Below are 24,761 nucleotides of genomic sequence, written 5' to 3'. Positions count from 1 at the left end.
ACTGGAACATTACCATTACAGAGTACAAAAATAGTTGAAATGATTTCTGGAGCACAAATGACATATGGTGTAACGCTAAAATTTAAAAAGTTTACCAAGAACAGTGTCTCTAACAATTCCAACAGACACAAGTGCAGCTTTTGCCTTAACAAGAAATTCTTGGATGGTATCTGGCTTTTCAGATGAACATCCTGGAGGTATAACAGGCAAGGAATCCTAGAAATAAAAACATCAATTTAGGTTGCCAAAAAGTATTCAGCTTCTTTTAAACAACAAATACAAAGAGAGGTGATGCCATTATAAAGTAGAGAGAAACCTGCTCCATGATTCCTCTATACATCATCATCAGGGCCCTTTTGCCATAAGCACTATCATAATTGTAAGCACTCAAAGTTGGACCAGCCCTGCAACATACCCAACAGCACAACAGGTCACAATCAAAAGAAGAATAATCTACAGGTTTGAAGTAATCAGTTATTCAGTATAGGTTCTTAGTAAACAAAACAACAAACTAATGCAGCTTACCTGCGGTCTCCTTGTGTCAGGGCTCCCAGAGATTCTAATCTCTTTGCAACAATAGATGCAAAGCGGCGTTCACCGCCAAGATTTGTAAATAGTAGTCTGCAAACCAGGTAACAAAAATTAACCACCAAAACAATATCCAGAAAATCTCAAATGCATAAATTGGACCACAACGACAAAACCAAGCCCTAGTCCCACTAAGTGGGGTCACCTATATGAATCCTTTTCTGCCAATTTATGTGATCATGGACCATTTCTTTTGACAGATTCAAGGATATTAAATCCTTACTCACTATCTCCTCCCAAGCTATTTTAGGTCTACCCCTACCCCATCTATTGCCCGCATAGTAACTAAGTCACTCTTCCTCACAGGTGCACTATAAGGCTTACGTTGCAAGTGTCCATACCATCTGAGTCGTCCCTTCCTTATCTTATCTTCTACAGGAGGTACACCTAACTTACCACGAATATGTTCATTCCTTAATTTATCTTTCAATGTTATACCACTCATCCATCTAAGCATTCTCATCTCGGCAACTTTTAATTTTTGGATATTATGTTTCTTCGTCGCCCAACATTCTGATCCATATAGCATAGCTGGTCTTATAGCTGTCCTATAGAACTTCCTTTTCAATTTTAGGGGTATTCTATGATCACATAGCACACTTGAAGCACTTCTCCATTTTAACCAACCTGCTTTAACTCTATGCATTACATCATCTTCAATTTCTCCTTCAGCTTGCATAATAGATCCAAGGTATTGAAATCTACAAGTGTTATTTATTTCTTCATTATCAAGTTTAACTTTGTCTCCAATATTCCTCCTATCATTACTAAAATTACATTTCATATATTTTGTTTTATTTCTACTTATCCTAAAGCCTCTAGATTCCAAAGCTTCTCTTCATAATTCTAATTCGACCTCTACTCCGTCCCTAGTTTCGTCAATTAATACAATATCATCTGCAAACAACATATATCATGGAACCTCCTTTTGAATACTCTTAGTCAATTGGTCCATCACTAAAGCAAAAAGATAAGGACTCAAAGCAGATCCTTGTTGTACACCTATGACATTGGAAATTCTCTAGTTTCACCATCTATAGTCCTTACACTAGTCATTACTCCAACGTACATATCCTTAATGACATCGGTATACCTACAACATACACCCTTTTTTTCTAAAACCCACCATAGAACTTCCCTAGGTATCCTATCATATGTTTTCTCAAGGTCAATAAATATCATATGCAAGTCCCTCTTCTTTTCCCTAAACTTTTCCATTAATCTTCTTAAAAGATAAATAGCTTCTGTGGTAGATCTCCCAGGCATAAAACCAAATTCATTTTCTGAGATCTTCATTTCTAACCTTAATCTTTGTTCAACTACCCTTTCCCATAGTTTCATCGTATGACTCATAAGTTTAATTTCACGATAGTTATTACAATTTTGAATATCTCCTTTATTTTTGTATATAGGAATTAAAGTACTTTTCCTCCATTCATCTGGCATTTTCCTAGTTTTTACAATTGTATTAAATAAATTAGTTAACCATATAATTCCGTTATCACCCAAGCATTTCCAAACTTCAATTGGGATGTTATCTGGTCCCATAACTTTCCCATTTTTCATCTTTTTTTAGTGCAAACTTAACTTCGTTAACTCTAATTTTGTGAATAAATCTTATATTTTTAGTCTTTTCCTCATTTGACAATTCTAAGTTGAAGCCTTCTATTTGGTTTTCATTAAACAAGTTACTAAAGTAACTTCGCCATCTTTCTTTAATGTCTTCATCCTTAACCAAGACAATATCATCCTCACTTTTTATACATTTTACATTTCCTAAGTCCTTGCTCTTCCTTTCTCTAACTTTAGCAAGTTTAAATATTTCTCTTTCCCCTTCTTTTGTACTTAATCTATCATACAAACTACTAAATGTTCTTATATTTAACTTCACTAACAGCCCTTTTTGCATATTTTCTTACCTCCTTATATTTTTCAAAGTTATCTCTATTCCTACATTTTTGCCACGTTTTATACCAAATTCTTTTTGTCTTTATGATTTTTTGTACATCTTTATCCCACCACCAACTCTCTTTGCGATTCGAGATTCTTCCCCTTGATTCACCTAAAATCTCTTTTCTATCTTTTTAAGAGAGCTAGCCAATCAATTCCAAAGAGTATTTGTATCTATCCCATCCTCTAAGGTCCAATCCCCATCTTTGATCATTTTATCTTTAAATTTTATTATATTTTCTCCTTTTAGGTTCCACCATCAAGTTCTCCTACACTGGTTTAGTTTATCCTCTTTCTTCCATTTTTTAATACATATATCTAACACTAAGACTCTATGTTGTGTGGTTAGGCTTTCACCTGGAATAACTTTACAATCCTTGCATAATAAACAATTAGACCTGGCAAAGCAGATCGGGTCAGTTTATCCGTGACGGATAAGGCGGATTATCAGGTGAAAAAATCATAATCCATATTCGACTTGTTTAAGTGGTGGATTAGGTAGTTTCGAGTCGGATAATTCATGGTGAATGGGCGGATAATCCGCTATTCTGAAATATAATTTTATTAATAATTTATTTTTTATCATAATAATTTAAATTGTATACGATAACTTGCGATTAGTTTGTGTATTAACTTTTTTAGTAACTATATCTATCATTTAATCATTTATATTAATTAACAACTCCTGATTCATGCAAGTAAAACTGTACAATAAAACATAATAAATTAATTGCAATCCAACTCAAAATAGAAACTCAAACCGTATGACTCGTGTGAGTCTAAAATCTAAACATTATAATTGTTCTTAGTGACTTTTCTTATAGTGCAAGCTTCATTCTCACCGCTTTTCAAAACTTAAAAAAGACACTTAATTTGATTAGGGGGGGGGGGGAATAACACAATTTCCATGTGCTTAATTGCGAAAGGGAAAAAATATAATTAAAAACTCATTTGCATGAAGTTAATAATATCATCCATGACAATGTAGCCTCCCAAAGGAGAAGGGCTAAGGGTACCAACCACAGCCTTAATTTTCTTGCTCTACACAGAACAAAAATAATTTTCAAACAAAGGAGAGGCAAGGGCAACTAATTCCCTAGGGAAACTGGGTGGATAACCAATGTTCATTCCTAAGATTGCCTTTTGTTGATGGGCAGTCACTCAGAAAAGAATATCTCACTACTGATATTTAGTGAAGAAGGAGATATGTACAACCAGTTAGTGTTTTTTGTTTTTGGAGCAAAATGCAAATATCAGGGGAAGTAGTTGATCACATTTTATTTTATTGTAGGTGCACAATAGTTCTATGGACTCAATAAAAATGTACCTAAATAACCGATAAAAATAATAAAACAAACAACCAAACGAAAAATGACTCAATACTGCAGATCCATATCAAGATCAATCATCTAGGAACTAAAAGTTGTTGCAGCTAGATCTAGTAATACTACACAAGAAGGATATGGAACATCCAGAGGCAATCATCAAATTTAAATTTCAAACAATGAAAAAAATGAAAAAATTGTACATATGCACTATTAAGAAAATGAAGAACACCTAGCAAAACCTCCGAGTCTCTGACCTTTCGCAACTCGCAAGTCTCTTCAATCCTTCGAACCAGCAAGAGCTTCGATCCTTTGAACCAGCAAGACCTTTATTCAGAATCAGAACCGGCGGTCGGCGGGTGTTCCACTGTTCTTCGTCTCCTCTATCCGAGAGGGCTTCAAAACTCAGAAGGTAGTCTGGTAGTCCCTCCGAGCTCCACTCTTTATGCCTTCCACCACTGTTCTACTCTCACTCTATTGTCTCTCGTGTGGCCGCCAACTGGTTCCCCACTTCGCCAGTTCTCCTTCTCTGAGTTCTGTGGCTAGGGCTCGCATGGCCGAATGGGGCTGACCTGGGGGTTGGGACTCTAGCAATGGGAGGGGCTGAGACTCGAGAGGGAGAGGGGCACGTGTGCGCGCCATGTGGGCACTTGGGCCTTTGAGCTTTGGGCAGTGCCGTAGTGGGCTAGAGCTGTTGGACTGACTGGCTTAGGGGGCAGTGGGCTTTTATGGGTTAATATTTAATAATGTAAGCGAGTTGGCGGATATCCGTCGGATAAGCCCGACCCGACCCGCTAAGGGGGTGGATATGAAAATGAAAACTCATATTCGACTCATTTAACAAACGGATGATTATGAGTCGGTTAAAACGGGTCAGATACGGTTCAGATTAATGGATTTTTATCCATTTTGCCAGGTCTATAAACAATCTACCATCCTAGTTAAAAAAAAAAATCTATTTAACCTCTATTTTATCCACTTTTAAAGGTTATTAAGTGTTCTTCTCTTTTCTTAAAGCAAGTATTCATTATACTAAAATCATATGACATAGCAAAGTCTAAGATCATCTCCCCAGACTCATTTTTGTCTCCATATCCATATCCACTATGTCTTCTCTCATAATTTTTATTATCTCTTCCAACGTATCCATTCAGATCTCCTCCTATAAATATTTTCTCAGTCCCTAGTATGCCTTGTATAATACTATCCATATCTTCCCAAAATTGTCTCTTAAGATTTTCTGCTAAGCCAACTTGAGGAGCATAAACACTAAAGATATTTATTATCTCTTGTCCTAATACGATCTTCATTTTTATAATTCTATCCCTTACTCCAGTTACATCTACAATGCTATCTTTTAAATTTTTATCTATAATAATGCCTACTCCATTCTTGTGTTTTTCTTTTCTAGTGTACCAAAGTTTAAATCTTGATTTATCGATTTTTTTAACTTTCTCCCCCACCCACTTAGTTTCTTGAAGGCAAATTATATTAATTATTCTTCTAATCATTGTATCCACAATTTTCATGCTTTTATCCGTAAGTGTCCCTATATTCCAAGTTGCTAATCTAATCCTAGTTTCCTAAACTAACGTCTTTACCTGCCCACGTCAAGAATGATGCGGGAACCCTCGCATATTTGACACCGTACCCTCGGCGCTGACACGGCGCGTCACTTCGAGGCAACGACCTAGCCCACTTTTCGCTACACCTGGGTGGTTCAAGTGTAATGCATCGCTCGTAGGGAACACCCTAGCAAATATTCGGCAAAGATTCATATCATAGTGAACTGACAAATTTTACGCTAGCTGTTAGCTACCTAACACAACCCTCCTCCTTAACCCGGGCTTGGGACCGGCTGTGTGTGAAAAAATTACGACATTAAGTGCATCACAGGCGGAGTTAAATTGGACCACAACACCTGTTAGAAATTATAAAAGCACCCGGTGAGTGAGAAAAGTTGTGACTAATTATTAAATAAACATCCATAATGTTCCCAAAAGCCAAAGCATAAGAAAATTCATAGGATACATCTATCAATCAATTTATCTATACAACAACAATAACAAGCCTTAAGTCCCACTAAGTTGAGTGGGCTATATGAATCCTTTTCTACCAATTAACTCAATCAAGGGCATTTTCTTCTACTAACTTGAGAGCTGTTAAATCCTTCTTAACTACCTCATTCCAAATTATTTTAGGTCCACCCCTCCCTCTTCTAGTACCATTAACACTAACTCGCTCCTCCTAACTGGTGCACTACTTGGCCTACATTTCAAATGCCCAAACCATCTAATCCGCCCCTCCCTTATCTTATCTTTCTTCTATTGGTGCTATGCGTAGAATATGATTGTTCTTGAATTTATCCTTTAATGTTATGCCACTCATCCACCTTAGCACACACATTTCAGCTACTTCTACTTTTTCAATATGTCGTTTCTTAGTTGCCCAACATTCTGATTCATATAACATGACTCGTCTTATAGGCGTCCTATAGAACTTTTCTTTTAATTTTAATGATATTCGACAATCGCATTGCACACCCGAAGCACTCCTCCAATTTATCTGACCTGCTCTAACTCTATGTACTACATCCTCTTCAAATTCTCCCTCCACTTGCATAATAGATTCAAGATATTGAAATCTATTAATTTTGTTGATTTTTACATTACCAAGTTTAATCTTATCTTCAATATTCCTCCTTATCTGGCTGAAACTGCATCTCATATATGCTCTCTTGTTTCTACTTATCCTAAAACTGTTAAACTCTAAAACTTTTCCCCATAGTTCTAACTTAGATTCTACCCACTCCTACTTTCATCAACCAAAACAATATCATTTGCAAACAACATACAACAAGGGACCTCGTTTTGGATATTCCTAATGAGTTCATCAATCACTAAAGCAAATAGATAGGGGCCCAAATTAGAACCTTGATGTACAATAGTTGTGACTGGGAATTCTCTAAACTCACCTCTTGCAGACCTAACACTATTCATTACTCTATCATACACATTGTAATAGGGTCTAAGTTCACAGCACACAAACTCAACACTATGTGGCACCAAGAAAAACACTTGGTTAAGGCAACGTCATAAACACACACAATCATTTGTTAAATCATGTAAATAGCAATTCAAAAAATTCACAAGGCAACAAGCATTACAGGAGCAACACCTCCTAACCTTTCTTTTATTCAAAGACAAGGAAATACACGCTAACAAGTGCAAGAAACACAACTTGTCCATTCCCATGTCCATTGCAACCCACATGTTAAATTGATACACGGTTGGCACCCCCAACTACCTATTGTCTACAGTCGACAACCCCAACTGCCTAAGTTGTTCTAGATGTAACCAGCAATTGCCAACAAGGCTAAAACAGATTATACTTACAAGTAAAGACTAAAAGCATGCCCAGACGCCCACCCACAAATTTACCCAATAACTAAGCTTGTCTGCCAACCATCCAAGGATAAACTGCCAAGTAACTGCCCAGTCTAGCCAAAATGTCAGCATTGAAAGTAATTGACATTGACACTATACACTCCCCATGAGTCAACACTTGTGTCTAGCATGGTTTCCCCTTAACCATGACTTGTCTACATCCCAACAGCAGCAAATGCCACTGAGACACTTGATGTAATCAAGTAAACCAACGGACCATGTTAACCGCATCTAGCCACCATAAGCAACCTTGTCAAGGACCATGGCCTCAACCATGTCCATCCTTGACAATGTCAAGTAAGCAACTACTTTACTATGTGCTCCCCCTACAGCAACATAGATTAACCAACCAACAATTATCAAGACAACCCATGACAGGCCATCACAAGCTGCTGCCTTGGCACATGGTTTGCCCATGTCTTGTGCCTTGGCAGTGTCAAGCTACCCGAGGGTCTGACACATATCCTCAATAACATCAATATACCTGCTACATACTCCATTCTTTACTAAAATTTACTTAAGAACTTCCCTAGGTACCCTATCATATGCTTTCTCTAAGTCAATAAAAACTATACGCAAGTCCCTCTTCTTTTCCTTAAATTTTCACATTAATCTTCTCAGTAGATACATGGCTTCTGCTGTCGATCTCCCAGACATAAAACCAAATTAATTCTCTGAGACTCGTTTTTATTCTTATGCGTGGTCCAATTACTCTTTTCCACAGGTTCATCGCATGATTCATAAATTTAGTTCCTCATAGTTACTACAATTTTAAATATCACCTTTATTTCTTTTAGATATATATTTATTAATGTGCTTTTTCTCCATTCTTTTGACATTTTTTTGGTTTTAATGATAGTGTTGAATAGATTAGTTAACCATATACTTCTTTTATCCCCTAGGAATTTTCAAACTTCAATAGAGATGTTGTCTAGTTCTATAGCTTTCAAGCTTTTCATTTTAAAGCCATCTTAACTTCAATGACTCTAATTTTTGTGAAAAAATCACAACCTTTTAGTCTTTTCCTCATCTGTCACTAATAGGTTTAAGCTTTCAATTTTGTTTTCATTAAACAACTATTAAAGTATCTTCATCATTATTTTTTTTTTGGTCTTCTTTTACCAAGACATTTTCATTCTCATCCTTATACATTTTACATTACCTAGATCATTGCGCTTCCTTTCTCTAGCTCTAACTAGTTTATATGTCTTTTTCCCTTCTTTTGTATCCAGTCTATCATCTAAATTATCATAAACTCTATGTTTAGCTTCACTAATGGATTTTTTTTATTATTTTTTTATTGTCTCTTTTCTAGCCTCTTTATACTTCTCAAAGTTTTCCATATTTCAACAAATTTTCCATGTTTTATACCAAATTCCTTTGTCTTAACTGCTTTTTGGACATCTTGGTCCCACCACAGCTTTCTTTGCTATTCGAGACTCTTCCTTTGGACCTAAAATCATTTTTGCTATGTTTTTAATAGAATTCGCTATACCATTCCACAAAGTGTCCGCATCTACTTTACCTCCTATTGTCTAGTGACCCTCATGGATCATTTTATTCTAATTCTACTACAATTTCTCCTTTCATATTCCACCACCTAATTCTCTTGTGTTGGTTATGTCGCTCTTTTTGTTCCAAATCTTCATACAAATATCTAATACTAGAACTCTATGTTGTGAAGACAAGCTTTCCCCTAAGATAACTTTTCAATGCTTACAAGATAAACAATCTCTCCTAGTTAAGAAAAAAATTCTTTGGCTTTTATTTGTCCAATCTTAAAGGTTACTAAGCGTTCTTCTTTCTTCTTAAAGTAGAAATTCATTATAACAAGATCATAAGACATGGAAAAATCTAAAATCATCTCATTTTTATCTCCATATCCATGATCTCCATGAATCCTCTCATAACCTTTATTATCCTTTCCAATGTGTCCATTTAAATCAACTCCTGTGAATGTTTTTTCAGAATTTGCAATCTCTTGTATAATACTATCCATATCTTTCCAAAATGGTCTTTTAAGGTTTTCTGTTCAGCCTAGTTTGGGAGCAACTGCAGTAATGACATTTATTATCTCTGAGCCTAAATCTGTCTTTATTTTTATGATCCTATCCCCTTTTTAATTTTTTTTTTACCACATTACCTTTTAGGTCTTTGTCTACAATGATTCCCACTCCATTTCTATATTTTTCCTTTTCCAGTATACCTAAATTTAAATCCTGATTTTTCAATTTTTCTTTCTTCCCTACCCATTCAGCTTTGAAGGCAAATTATGTTAATTTTTCTTCTAATCATTGTATCCACTATCTCCATGCTTTTGCATGTTAAGTGTCCCTATATTCCAAGTTGCTAATCTAATCCTAGTTGTACTTTCTTAACCCTCTCCCATCTAGACCCTACCTAGCCCACCGTTGTCCATTTTTTGCTACAGCCAAGTGGTGCAAGTGCAACGCATTGCTTGTAGGGGATGTCTTAGTGAATATGTGGTAAGGGTTCATATCATATAGATTTGGCAAGTTTTACGCTGGTTGTCAACTACCTGATGCAACCCTACTCCTTTTTCTGGGCTTGGGACCAGCTGTGTGTAAAAAATAATTGGGCAATTAGTGCTATACAGGCAGAGTGCATATAATATATATATATATATACACACACACACACATTATATATAGGAGTTGGACTGAAGGTTGAAAAGTTGTCCAGAGCCGCTCCACTGACTGGAAACTTACACTTACATATGTTCCTATCTCACGCCATTCCTGCAATAGCTTGCCCCTATTTTGATTCTTGTCTTAGTCTTAGTAATCTGTGTATACACTTTTAGATAAAATAAGGTATTTGACCTGAATTTCAGGCTAGCCCCAGGCCACTGCCATGAGATAGATTTAATGCCAACCTGGAAGCGATTGGCTAAGTTGGGATTTCCAGTAGCCACCTATTGTAGAATCATTGATAACCTGGCTGCCATGGTCAATGTGTGTAAAGACTGACAATATAGGTGATAGGGGGTGCACACCCTTTCTTTCTTTCTCGAATTCTTGATCTTTGGTGCAAATGGAGCAAAGGAAGCAAGGGATGAACTCCTCTATCTACCCGGGTTGGATCTATTGAATGAGATCTTAGACATACGGCTGGGATGTACGAGTGGATCAGATGCATGGAAACCTTAGCAATCCATTCCTATCAATCATTTGACAAGAAGCAGTTAAGAAAAATATCGCATTGCTTAAAGCACAGAAAGAGCTTATACATACATATAGTAATTCAAAGGAGAAATATAAATATTTGTTAGGATTCAGTTCATTTTAGTAATGAACAAAAGAATAAGATTGATTATGTATCACAATTTCATCACTAGGAGAGTAAGACCTTCCCACATGTCAAGATGAATAAATAAGTGCAGCTTCAACCAGAGAGATCAACCTGTGCCTTTGATTTTAGGCCGGGGAGGAAAAGTGTGGGAATGAAACGAGACCATAAGGTTTCTTTCCCTGACATTAAATAAACCTTAATTGATTTCCTGGCGTTTTATTGAGGATAAAAATGAAAATAATGGCACGGTTCATGGATGGCACCTAAAAGATATTATCCCAACAATAGAAGTTCATTGCATGGGCAATTCTTTGCCATTCTATTTCTAGCCACATTTTTATGGAATCATGCACCTAATCATTTTTCACCAAATTCAGCAAAGCTTTTGTTTTCCAGTTGTCTGCATGACATCTTTAACCAATTCATTACACGTATATCATTAATTACCAACAAAGAAACCATCAACCATCTTTCACATCTTTTCAGTCCTATCAAACACATTCATTCATAACTTAATTTTTTTAGGGTTTACAATTTCCATATAATGAAGCCTTTTGAGCAACATTTTGTAAGGAATTCTAAACATTCTTGACGCTGCTTTAATTATGAGAACATCATTGACTTAGAAGCAGGTTACAACTTGCATGAAAAAAATATATACAACTTCATACATAAATACATGCATAGTACCAGTTGGTATTTGGTATTATGCCAAAAAGATTTAAGAAATTTGTTCAGGTAATTAGTGGAAATTTTAAATACAATGAGAATGACATCTAATATTATCAGATTCACAGAAATTCTGAGAAAGGGTTTATGAATCCATAAGAATTAAAATGATAAGTTCCCAAGAGAAAAAATAAATACAGATTAAATTATTTATATGATCGAGGACAGTTAAAATGAACAGCATCAAAACAACTAGTTGGCATCCACAAATCAAGAAGAGTTCTCCTCACAAGAAAGTCAAAGAGCAGTTTCATATTATCATCCATTTGACATTAAATAGTTTTTAGATCATGAAAAAGAGCCTAAGGACTATAGAGGAGCAGCTAAACTTCAACTACAGAATGGTACAATATAGATAAGGAGGACAACTCCTCAAAAAAGAAAAAAAAAAAAAAAACCGGAACAATAGTAGCGAGATCAGTAAGAATACATCAACAGTAAGATGAGCATGAACTCCTTTTTGAAAATAAACGTTGAGTGCAAATACGCAACTCATCTCTTAGATGCTTTTTGAGCTTTTAAAATGATTAAATTTAGCTTTCAAAGGAAGCTTCTAAAAGTTATAATTTGAAGCATTAAGAAGACCACGGCTTTTTAGACAAACACTAATAATCAGCTTTTTCTTTTCTACAGTTACTATTTCAAATGGGGGCATACAATTTTTTAAGCCTGAATCAGCTCCCTTTCCAAAGCTCATTTTCATCAGCCATAGGGGCCATGGTAAGCATTAGTGCGGCTTGGAAACCATCACCAACTTGTCAGCTTTGTCACTCGAGTCTAGTTACAGGAAACAGTATTTGCCCCCAAGCACCTCAAAAGTCCTTGGTCCATAAAGATCAGAATCTCTCCAAGAGTCTCTAGACCTACTAGTGTCAGTACAAGAACGATCATTTTTGTCGTTTACCTAATCATTGCCAAAAAATTAATGCATTAGGTGATTGGTAAAGTACTTTTACAAAGCACTATGGCTGTAAAACACCTATCAATTTTGGAGGAAAATTTTAGAGGGGTGCTACAAGACCAGAAAATCTTTAAAATATTTTATATATATATATATATATATATAGATAGATAGATAGACAGATAGATAGATAGCAAAAGAAGAGATTTCATTAATAAGAATAGATAGACAGACAGATAGATAGCAAAAGAAGAGATTTCATTAATAAGAAAAGAATTTACAAAGAGGAGAGTAAGACATATCCTGTCAAAATTCTGGGAAAACCAGAAAAAAGAAACTAAAAAAAAACCATTTAAGAAAAACTTTACAATATGAAATGCTGGACAGGTTTTTTTTTTTTTTTTCATAATAAAAGAACTTGTATTAAGAAAGAAGACGACTTACAACTTAAAAGAGGACAATAAATCCTCCAGCAAAAATAAAAAAGAACAAAAGAACAAAAGAAAAAAAAAGAAATAAAAATTTTAATTAAGTTTGGTGACTGAAATCTGGACAGTTAAGGAAATGATTTTGATAGGATAGCTGAGAAAAATGTTGAAACAAATGGAGAAACTCGCCTTAAAGAGAGGGAGAGAAGTTAGAACTGACAACATTTAAGGACAATATAATAAAAGATAAGTAAGATTGATCATTCGATTCATTCCTTTTCATTACTTCCATGAAGCACGCACCCACAAAACAATCTCCTTAAAAAGCTGTCGAACCAGGACCCCTATAGGGGGCTCAGATGTGAGTAAGACATATACTCCAACAAACTAGGTCATACATGTGTATTGAAGACCGACAAACGCACCAATAAGGAAATGAGATTTGTTTAAGCTGAAGGAAAAATCAAAAGCCAAAAAGAAAATGGTCAAGGCATTGAGAAAAAAATTTGCTATGAGTGTCATTGCCAACATGGTCCTAGACACATGCAAACTGGGAAAAAAAAAAATGTGTACGTGTGTTTGTGTGGAAAGAGAGAGATAAAGAGAGAGGGGCATGTGTGCGCATGGGTCTAAATTCAATTGCCTGAATATTGTCTAAAACTAATCCAACCATAAGTTGTTTTCCAAGAGCTTTCTGGATTGTACCACAAATTGTTCTAATCTTCTGAATCAAACACTTATCAATGAGCTAGCCAAAGCAAAACAAGATCAGCCACAGCTCTGTTCTATTTTAGTTTAAATTTTTGTAAGCCACCTAGGTCCATCCACAAACAACTAATGCAACAGCAATCAATGAGAAGAAAGGAGCATGAGATATAATGGAAAATCCACCTATACTCAGGTGCAGAAGCTTGATTTGACCTATGAGTTCTTCCGAACTGTTGAATTGCTCGGTCCGCACTCCAAGGAAGTTCTAGAGTTAAATGAACTCTCCTTTTCTGGCATGACAAAATCAGAAGGAACAAATGACTATATGTGCAAAAGTGTAAACTTAGTTAGAAAGCATTTGATCTACCAGAATATATAACTAAATACTCCAGATTACAAATGCAGTTCTTAACGTGCATTGACCAAAAAAAAATCACAGAAAAATTAAACTTTAGACCATGCCAAAGGATAGGACCATGTAGACGTACCTGATTTACAGCCCTTCTATCAGCTTGCAAAGAAACACCAGCAGATCCAGCTTCAGAAATAATAGCAACCAACTTCTTCCCATCCATAAACAGTTGCTTCTCATGGATATTGACCATTTCCATTGTTACATCCTTCCTGGAATGTAAAAATAACCAAGCAAATAAGATAAGCACTCAGTTAATCACAAGAAAAACATGAGTGCTGTGCACATGGAGATGAAAAAAGAAATATCAAACTCACGTGTTCCGTGCCTGATAAGTAACACCTTTCCCACTTGAGGCCCTAACAAGCATGCCTCGCCTCCCTGTCATTTCTGCAACTTTGTCAGGACCTCCAAGCTGCACAAGCATCACATAAATTGAACATCATCAGATGTTGTATCAGCTGATCATTAAGCCAAAATTATTAGCTTTGAACACATGCATTGAAAAGATAACATGAGTTCTTTGTGAAGACACAAATCAAAACATAAAAGTTTCCCTGCCAAGAGTCTCATTCATTACATATTATTCTATTAGAACTTCTAAAACATGCACACACAAAGATTAAAGGTGTATTGCACCGATTTAGGCTTGCTTGTCTTCTACCTTGCTCTATTATTTTTGTATTTGCAAAATAACAGCATACCTCTCTGCAGATATGTATCCGAAAAGTTTTATGCACCATATAGTTCCTCTTAGGTTTCAAAATGCTAACCATATACCTTCAAACCATTTTAAGTTCCAAAAAAACCAAAATGCAGGACTTCCACTATGCAAACCTGAGCCAGGCTTTGAAGACAAATACATAACCAAAGCACAGGAGAACAAAACATCATATTTTATACAAAATAAAATTTTAGATAATTTCAAGAAAAAATAGCAAAAGAAAACATAACAACTTCATTAAGAACTTCTACCATGACACTGTTAGATGAAATTAACAATCTACAGAGAAAGATGACAAAACTTACTCAGCAACAGCAAGAAATCGTTCCAAGAAAACATATTGATTATGTAGGAATAATCACCTGGGAATGTTTCAGATATGGCTGGGAAATTCCTAACAGATTCTCTGCCCTTGGAAATAAAAATTCAGAAACTAATTCAATCTTGTACTATTCTTTTTTCTCTTTTTTTTGAGACAAAACACTTCAAGAGAATGCGGAAAAACATATCTTGACCAAGAATAAATTTTTTTAAAAAAAGATGACACCCGCTAACAAATCATCATAATTCAAAGCTAACACAAGTTGGCAATGAAGACTGCAAGAAAATGAGTAGAAAACTCTTGAAGCAACAACTAAAAAGTAAGCACACTGTACTTGTTGAAGGAAGAGTAATTTTGGATTGGAACAAAATACTAGAATCATTAATGGGAGAGTGTTTTTCTATGATGCGTGGTCACATTATTTTTTACATAGGCAGATTTATTGTCTTCCTTTGCTTGTAATATTCCTTCTCAATAATATTATAGCATTTCATTATAGCTTATCTAAAGGTGATCGCCCACAAGTGTAGTAGTCAAATTAGACTCAAAACGTGAATCAAAATCTGAATGGTAACGGATACCAAGTCCATGAATTCATTTTTTTTGGCATTCACAAACTTGTTAAAACATATAGGTTCACATGCTTTGATCTCAGAATTGTACATACTAATGCTTTAAATTTTTAGGAATATTTTAATTAACTATATATAATGTATACTACAAGTATTGGATATCACTTTGATTGCTTTAGTTACTATTGGCGGGAAGAAGCATGCATTTTCATTATTTAGAGAGAAAGAGAGAGAGAAAGAGAGAATGTTTATATATTAAACAAGAACAAAAACGCATAGCAGCATAACGTATTTTTCTCCAAATTAGGTGCAAGAAAAACACAAAAATATAAAATTCAAATGACTTACAAAATGCAAATATTTAATTTTAATCAGATAAAGTTTAGGTTCATTCGGATGCTACTTATTAAAGGAATACATACTAAATGCTTGAGAAAATAAAACAAAAAACAATTTTTTTATAGAAAAATTACGAACTTAAATTAACAAATTAAAATTAAGTTTCTAAGCTTCAATTAAGGGGAAAGAGGGGGAAAATGCAAAGAAAAAAAAACTCAAAAACCTGTTTCAGTTACTTAGCCATTCACAGCCAATCTAATAATATAAGGGCCTATAGCAGCCCATAAAGGTCGATAATGATTTCAAATAATGGTAATGGGCCATAACAGCCAATAAGGACCTCCAAGATGTCCAACAATGGAATAAGAAGCCACCGATGCCATAAGGACTATGACAGCTGTTATGCAATGATTTTTAAAACTATTCAAGCAATGGATTTTGTGATCAGAGCCCAGATAGGAAAACCAAAGAATCCCTAGGAAGCTCAGGCACGAGGGGCGAAAGGCGAAGAAGTTCTGATGGCAAAAGAGAACCTGAATTTGAAGGGATTCTAAAGATGGGGTGTGTGTGTGCGCGCTCATGCACGTGCATAAGTGTGAGTGTGTGTGTGTGTGTGAAAGAGAGAGAGAGATATCAATTGCTCAAGTGACAAAAGACCATGACTAAAGCATGACTGGGGGAATTAATAAGGGAGAACCAACTGTGTGTGAGCTGTCATCTTCCAATCAGAAAATGCCATGTCAAGTTTCAACTAATAAGAAAGAGACAAATTGTTCATTCAATATGGTGGTGACACATGGCCATGTTAAGAAGGGCAAAGAGAAATACATGTCACAAACATGATTTAAAAAAAGATAGTAGCAGCCTACATTGGTCATGATGTAGTCATACAGGTAGGAGTTAGTGCACTTGTGAAAAATTCATCTTTTGCATTAGCCCCTTGTAGAACCTTCTCGATATTCCCATTGGGGAATATTAGGATTTGGTATTTGGATACTTCTGATGTTTCTCCTTTAAATCTTTTTATTCTCATCTAAACTGGTCTTTTCATTCATTTCCACTGTTTTTTTTTTTTTAAAATAGGAAATTAAATTCATTAGATAAAGATAGAATTTACAAGCAGGATATAGGGCATCTCCTTAATGAAGTCTTATAATCCTCAGGAAAACCAAAAATAAAATTGAAAAAATAACCAATGACAAAAACTCAAGAAGCCCTTAAAAAGACTTCCAATCCAAATGAACTTCTGAAACACACATTCCCTTGAAATTTCCAAAGCCCATACACCATAAAGAAGCCATAAACAGAATCTTTTCCGGCAAAAACCAATATGGAAACTTCTTTTCTGCAAATGTACACACATTACGTTCCTTCCACAAGCCCCAAAACACTGCAAATAGCACAATTCCATAATGCAATTCCTTCCTTCTTCCTCCCAAACCCCACAAAAGAAATTGCCAAGAACTCCTCCGCTGCTCTAGGACATAGCCAACTTTCTTCAGAGTATTTAAAAAACTTGTTCCAGACCTTCCATACATAATCACAGTGCAGGAAAAGGTGTGAAACAGACTCTGAACAATTAAAGCACAGCATACAAATATCAGCAAGGAGAACCTTTAAAGGTCTCCTCATCTGCAACAAGCCATTAGTATTTATCCTAATAAGCTCAACCAACCGAAGAAACACTTTGATTTTAGGAGGAATTTTGACCTTCCATATAACCTTGTAAAGAGGAAAATAGGAATTTGTCCAAACCAAGAATCAAAGAAAGATTTACAAGAATAGACTCCCGAAGAATCCAACAACCAATATCGGCTATCAATTTCAGAGGATACCCTACAATTATTCAACAAAATCAATGAAGAAGATAACTCAATAATTTCCCTATCATTCAAGGCTCTCCTGAAATGGAAATCCCAAGAGGGTAAAGGACCGTCCGAGTCTACTCTAAATGAAGAAATGGGATCATTTTGTCCTGAGCTCAATTGAAAAAGGTGAGTAAAGCTAATATTCCTTCAGAGGTAAAGGCTTCTGTGTGGACAACCATTCTAGATAGAGTTAACACCAACAATCTGCTACAGATTCGAACCCCATATATAGTTCTCTCTCTCTCACTCTCACTCTTTCCCTTGAAAAGTGCGTTATGTTTTATGCCAGTAGTGAGGCTCATGCACGTTTCTTTCTTCATTGCCCTCTGGCTAGGTGCTTATGGAACGAACTCTTGGATTTGATACTTGACCTTATTTGTATAGATCAGTGTGCCATATTTTTAATTCTTCTGTATTTGGATCAACAAGCACTCAATGCCCTTTTATCGAAATTTAAAGCCAATATACATATACATAGACATATACATATACATACACATATAAATACACACACACTCACATATATATATATATATATATATATATAGATTGGATATATAGACAAATGTCTACCAACAGGGAATGTTGAAAGGTCCCGAATTTTTTTTTTTTTCCAAGAATGCCAATTATATTTTTTTTTTTGTTCACATTCAAATGTTCAATTATGATTATTTTTTTATCAACAGTATTGAAAATTTTTTATTTGCAAGATGACAACCTTTTCCACAATTTTAAGAATAAAAAATTACATTATTAGATTTGTCTGCCTCTAAAAAGAATTCGAGATTCACCCGAGTAAACAGAGGCTTCAACCATGCTATGATACAAGGTTTAGTCACCACTAGATCTAGAAGCTTAAGCTATTAGGTTGTGGGCCAATGATGCAAATCAAGGAAACAACGACAACCTAACTGATCACGACAAATTGGGTTCAGCATTAAATTAGACTGCAACTCGGTAAAAGAATCAGGAATGTGTATAATAAAAGCAGAAGACAATGAACCGTGACTAACCAACAGAATTTTGCAGGCTACAACCACGGTTACAATATAATGTTATGTCACCACTAGATCTAGAAGCCGAAGCTACTTGGTTGTGAGCCAGCAATGCATATCAAGGCAACAACAAAAACAACAACAATCTAACTGTGCATGACAAATAAAGTTCAGCGTTAAATAAGACAACAACTATGTAAAAGAATAAAAGATGGGAAAAATAAAACAGAAGACAGAGCACCAACACCAACCAACACTAACCAACAAAATTTTGTAGGCATCATGTCCATGAAAAATATTAACCATACAAATGGTGAAGGATCCATGTAGTCATATTCTTTCAAAAGCAAAAAGTTATTCAAAAGCACAGGGGGAAACCCCCAGCTTTCGACAATAATCACATCATATTTTTTAACATGAATCATCTAAAGAAGTTTCTAAAAGAATGAAATCTCCATCAATAATTACAGCATGCACAATATTTGGTCAGAGCATAGCTATGTACTCAACAAACAAACAAACAAACAAGCAAACAAACACATACACATACAGAATTTAAATGAAGAAGAAAAAGAAAATGATTAGCTCATGTAGCCCCCACCTGATCAATGATGTCATCCAAAGGATTATTTGGAAGATCCAAAGATCGAATTATCTCCAAAATTTTCAACTTACGTTCCATAGCTGCTTCATACCTAATACCAAGTTTTATAGGACAAGTATTTCCATTTTAAGCAAAAAATAATAAATATAACTTTAAATGGAAAGACAAGAACTTTTCAAATTTACAAATAAAAAAAATTATCAAAAAAAAAAAAACCTCTTCAAAAGTTCTGCTAAATAGGCATGTCTTGCTTGCAGGTATTCATCTGTTTTTAACTTGCATGAATGGCATGACCAATCTTCATTTACCAAATCAATAATAGGTGGGACCAAGCATGTAGAATGGACTAATTGGCCACAACAGGAACATTGAAGTAGCTTCTTCCTTTCCTGCATTTAACAATGCAAGGGCTAGTAACATAGTGGATATGCTCCAGCCACTTAAAATTGCAGAAAGAGATTACCTCTTCAGTGTTGCAGATCTCACATATTTGGAACTCATCATCAGATTCAGTGGATTCATGTTCAGAATCAGCTGCATCAACACCATAGAAAGTTAATAACTCAAGTTAGGTCATAACTAATTGGGGTTAAAACTACATGAATACCTTTTCACCAGATATGCAAACAGCAATTTATAACCAACATATGAAAAATTAGATTTATAGAATCTACAGCATAGAAAAGTGAAAGCACAAAAAGAAAGACAAAAAAAAAAAAAAAAAAGCCAAAACAAAGACAACATATGGAAAAAACAATGAGAAAGAATACAGGCAAGATGGTGAAGAATCCTAACTGACTCCAGAATGTCATGGAGACAAATAGTAAGATCTAATGAACAACTGCCATGATAGTCAAAGAAAGATATGATACTAATGGACGTCCTGCTTTGAATTTTCAATGGAATTGTTGAAATTTCCATTAGTTTTCCACTTTCAACCATCAAAACACAATAGGAAGCAAATTGTCATTTTACAAAATTTTCTTTGAAATTTCACAAATCGTACAAAATTTTTGAAATTACAGAATATCAACAAAGTTACTCAAAATTTTGGTTGTGAAAAAAATTTTTTCTCTAAAAGTGAAATATTGCTTCACAGCATCAAATATCAAAACTCAATGGACTAAAATTTTGCACTCAAAACATTGATGGAAATTTTAAGGATTAGATAATTTATGAATGAATTTCATGTTAAAAAAATCACTAGTTTTAGATGTAATTTAATGCATTTTAAAGGAGAAGTTTTTAAAGACCAATTTCATTTTGTAGCATAAGCCATGTAAGATAAAAGATTTGATTAAATTTTTGTTGGGTTATTTGAAATTGTCTTTGTTCAATTGAAAATCTAATCATATTTTATAACACACCTTCTATTTAGCAATATTGCATAATAAACAACCTTATTTTGTAAATTTCTTCAACCACAATTTTTGTATTGGTCATTCATTTTACAAGAAAGTAATTCTGGTTTTATTAAGTAAACTGGCAATATTTCTCATCTAATTAACGAAATTACATTGTGAATAAAGACAAACATGTTAGATTAATTTACAAATCAGTAATCTAATAGTTTTTTAGATAAAATAAGTGTCTTAGACTGCCATGCATAAATTACGTGCATATATACAAATATATATATATATATATATGTGTGTGTGTGTGTGTGTGTGTGTGTGTGTGTTTGTGTGTGTGTGTGTGTGTATGTATAATATAAAGAAGCTGTATTGAGGCAACAAAAGAGTAGCAAATATAATGATGGAGAACAAGCAATTATCAAAAAAAATAAAAGGAAAAAAAAAAAAAAAACAGCATCAACTTAATAAAGCCACCCTCTCTCAGTAAACATCTTGAAAACAGCAACTCTTAAAACAGCCTGCACTATAAGCCCAAAGAGAAGCCAAATAATGAACTATGTACTAAAGGCGATCCCTTAACAACTTCTTTCTAGAAAATATCCTAGCATTCCTTTCCAACCAACTACCAACATTTTTTACGATAACTTCTAAGATTTTGTAAATTTCTAACTAGATAAGGATAAAAAAGATTTTATTCCTTTTTGGAATTTAATTCAATATTAAGCTTATAGACTAATTATACAGTTTTATTCTAATATTCATCTAAATGAATTGACTAGATTGAAATGATATTTCTTTGATTTATAAATTACATCTATATTAAGTCAGAACTTTTATTCCACACTCATTTTAAAGCAGGTATTGGGGATAAAATTCAATTCTAGGAGGACATTTGGGTTGGTAAGTCTCATTGGAGCCATTGGTGCCACGTCTGTTTAGACTTTCCACTGTTCACAATACACTCATTTCAGCTTTTTATTCTTTTGAGGGGGGCTCCCTTTCTGGGGATTTTTTTTTCTTTAGAAGTCTCTCTGAAAGAGAGGTTGGTGAGTTAACTCTTCTATTGGGCGTGCTGGATTCTTTCATGCCAAATTTGCGAAGGGATACAAGGCCTTGGATTGGGCGACACTTCAATGTCTTTCTCTTCAAAGTCTTTCTTTCCAATCTCATTAAATCCACATGTCCTAGCCCTTTCCTCTTACACAGCTGTTTGGAAAGCAAACATTCCTTTTAAAATCCAGGCCTTCATTTGGACTTTAATTCTTAACAAGATCAACACAAATGATATGCTACAAAAAAGGAGGCATTATAAAGCTATTAGTCCAGAAATTTGTATGCTGTGCAATGAGTCTAATGAGACTATTAATCATTTGTTCATTCATTGTAAGGCAGAAAGATGCATGTGGAACAATTTGTTTTTGTACTTTGGTGAGGTTTGGGTTGCTCCAGCTAAAATTCAAGATATTTTGTAGGTGAAGTTATGGGGTTTTGGGAAGAAGGAGAGAGAAAGGATATTTTGGGACTTGTTTTTACAATCCTGTGGTTGCTTTGGCAAGAAAGGAATGCTGGAATTTTTAAAAATCAAAAGATTTCTCCAAGATTGCTTCGGCAGAAAGCTATTTTTCTTGCTTCTTTTCAGGCTAATTCTTTTGGGGTTTTGGGGGTTCTTTTGCTGTCTAATATTCAAAGGGATTGGAAGGCAGCTTTGATGTCATTTGTTTCTTTTGTTTTTTTTTTCTTGAGGGATTTCTTATCCTCATTTCATTGTAAAATGTCTTCTTGTTAATATATTTGCTTTATTATCTTAAAAATTTTCTCCCACAAATCATACTACTCTTACTGTATGCTTATGAATCATAAACTAGTCATTTATGCATCTCCTGCCAGATTTGCTGTAAATAATGATTATTATCCCTATTTACAATTTTTAGAGATTCATAAAAATTTTAACATTCTAAAGCTGATTTTAAATCATTTTTCAAATTGATATTGAAATCAATATAGATTCATAGAATGATGGAATTTCCACATTTTTGAAATCCTGAACTTTTAGTCAAAATCAAAATGTAAAACCTCCATGGAGAGGAAGAAGATTAAATGTCAATGCAGGAAGACCATAGGTCAAACGAGAGAAAAGAAACAATAACTAATTTGTGAATGAAAGTGATAGATGTATAGATGCACACATGCACACGCACTATCTCTTGATGTTTGTGCTCATTGTTAGTGAGCAGAGAGACTTGTTCTTATCTTCTACTGCATTATTCCTTTTTCATGAGCTATTTGGAACAATCAGTTTCAAAGTCTCAGGGGAGCATTGCGTTTGACCAACTTCTCTTGATACCTTCTCTCCTTTTTTTTTTCCAAATGGAAAAACGAAACTTCATTAGAGACAACAAAGATAGAAGGAAACAATAAAGGTGGACAGGACATCCTCAAACAAATTGAAAGAAAAATGAAAAACACAATTGAATCAATAATGTCACCCAAGCAGCCCTTGAAAACAACCTGCACTATAGGCTCAAACAAATGCCAATTACCTCACCCTGTCCAAAATAATGCTAAAAACTGTCTCTTTCCATAAAATATTCCATCATTCTACTCCAATGAAATTCCCCATAAAAAAGCACACAGTGCACACTTCCACAAACTCCCATCCTCCTTTTGCTTCCCAAAACCAACAAAAGGAAAGTTTTGAGAGCTCCTCCACCAACTTTGGAAGGAAACACCCACATTTCATCCAAGAACTCAAAATAATATATTCCACAGGCTACCAGAAAATGAACAGTGTAGAAACAAATGGGGAACATTCCCTGAACTACTCAAACACAAGAAAACTGCATCTGGAGACAAAGCCTTAGAATGCCTGCCACTCTGCAGCAAATTGCTGATGTTAACTTTATTAACTTTAGAAGGGGATTTAGCCTCCCAAATGCAATGGTAAAGAGGAAAAAACACATCAACCATAACCAGATGAGGAAAAAGGACTTCTATGAATAATTCCGTAGAAAATCCCAAAACCACATCCTACCATCACTCCACTAGAGATATGACCACCCTCCTGCACAAAAGGCAAAGAAAAAAGCTCATCCAGCACCTTCTGAAATAAAATCCCAAGAAAATGTGTTACCTTCATGAATAAGAAAGGACAAAATGGCATCATTATGATGAGAAGAAAGAAGATAAAAACAAGCAAAAGAACATGAAAAAACAGCACCTCAACACAAACATCTTTCCAAAAGCAGATATGTTTACCTCATCACAAATGAAACTTTATTAGGGGAATGAAGAAAGGGTGAACCCACGAAATAAACCTCCAAGGACTCTCAGATGAGTGAGCATCTAAGCCCCAAATTAACATCCCACCAATTCCCCAGCAAGCCAAACTTACTTTTTAGAAGAACCATTTGCCTCTACAGGAAACCAACACAACCATTTGCCCAGAAGAACAGTGTTTTTTAGACACCAAATTACCAACCCAGCCCTCCCTCCTCCTTAGATCTAAACACCACCTCCCACTAAAACCAAATGATTTCTCCTCTCCTTACACCTGACAAAAGAAAATCTCTCATAATCATCTCAAGCTTTTGAACTGTCTCCTGGAATCATAAATACAGGTAAAAAAATAAAGTGGTGGACAAACTAGCTGTATGAGGGTGCTACAGCCCCCCAAAAGCACCTTTCCACTCATCCAACCTCTTAGCCCACCTTAGATACCACAGCATCCCAGAGAGCTTATTAGCGAGGCTTCCCTCCCAAGGGCTCTTAAATAAGTCAAAGGCCAATCTAAGACACCACACCCAGCCAAGGAGGTCAACAACATGATCATCTATAAAAAAAAATGGTGTCATCCACAAGTTGCAAATGGGAAAAATCACCTCCTCCTCCCTGCCTTAGTATCCCTCACTATCACCTATCTACAGCCCTATCTACTATCCTACTCAACACATCCACCACAAGGACAAATAAAATAGGGATAGAGGATCCCCATGCGTTAATAAATGTGTTATTAGGGGGAAAAAAAAAAACTCACTTTCAGACTCTTCATCACTTTCACCATCAGCTGCAGCATTCCATTTTGTAATTTTCCTAACTCTCCCCTTAAGTGAAACACCAGGTGTCGCTGAGTGCCTCTTTCTTTGAAGTTCCTTAACACTTTCTTCTCCTATAAGAAAATTAGAAA

At 35.0% G+C, this 24,761-nt stretch overlaps 1 protein-coding gene across 1 annotated transcript in view; it reads right to left on the bottom strand.

The window, feature by feature from the left end:
* LOC131144792 (protein FORGETTER 1) overlaps nucleotides 1-24,761 on the bottom strand; it is a 100,395-nt gene that overhangs the window by 24,592 nt on the left and 51,042 nt on the right. The window contains exons 14-23 of the mRNA XM_058093654.1: nucleotides 24,612-24,743; nucleotides 19,687-19,757; nucleotides 19,440-19,612; nucleotides 19,221-19,314; nucleotides 14,117-14,214; nucleotides 13,876-14,011; nucleotides 13,571-13,677; nucleotides 526-621; nucleotides 317-404; nucleotides 96-216 (exon numbers count right to left, since the gene is read on the bottom strand). Coding sequence (XP_057949637.1) covers nucleotides 96-216; nucleotides 317-404; nucleotides 526-621; nucleotides 13,571-13,677; nucleotides 13,876-14,011; nucleotides 14,117-14,214; nucleotides 19,221-19,314; nucleotides 19,440-19,612; nucleotides 19,687-19,757; nucleotides 24,612-24,743 — 1,116 coding nt within the window. The remainder of the gene's footprint in view (nucleotides 1-95; nucleotides 217-316; nucleotides 405-525; nucleotides 622-13,570; nucleotides 13,678-13,875; nucleotides 14,012-14,116; nucleotides 14,215-19,220; nucleotides 19,315-19,439; nucleotides 19,613-19,686; nucleotides 19,758-24,611; nucleotides 24,744-24,761) is intronic.

This window comes from Malania oleifera, chromosome 12 (genome assembly GCF_029873635.1).
Source record: "Malania oleifera isolate guangnan ecotype guangnan chromosome 12, ASM2987363v1, whole genome shotgun sequence".
Taxonomy (NCBI): Eukaryota; Viridiplantae; Streptophyta; class Magnoliopsida; order Santalales; family Ximeniaceae; genus Malania; species Malania oleifera.
Note: the sequence above shows the minus strand (reverse complement) of the source record. Positions and strands in the feature narration are given on the sequence as shown.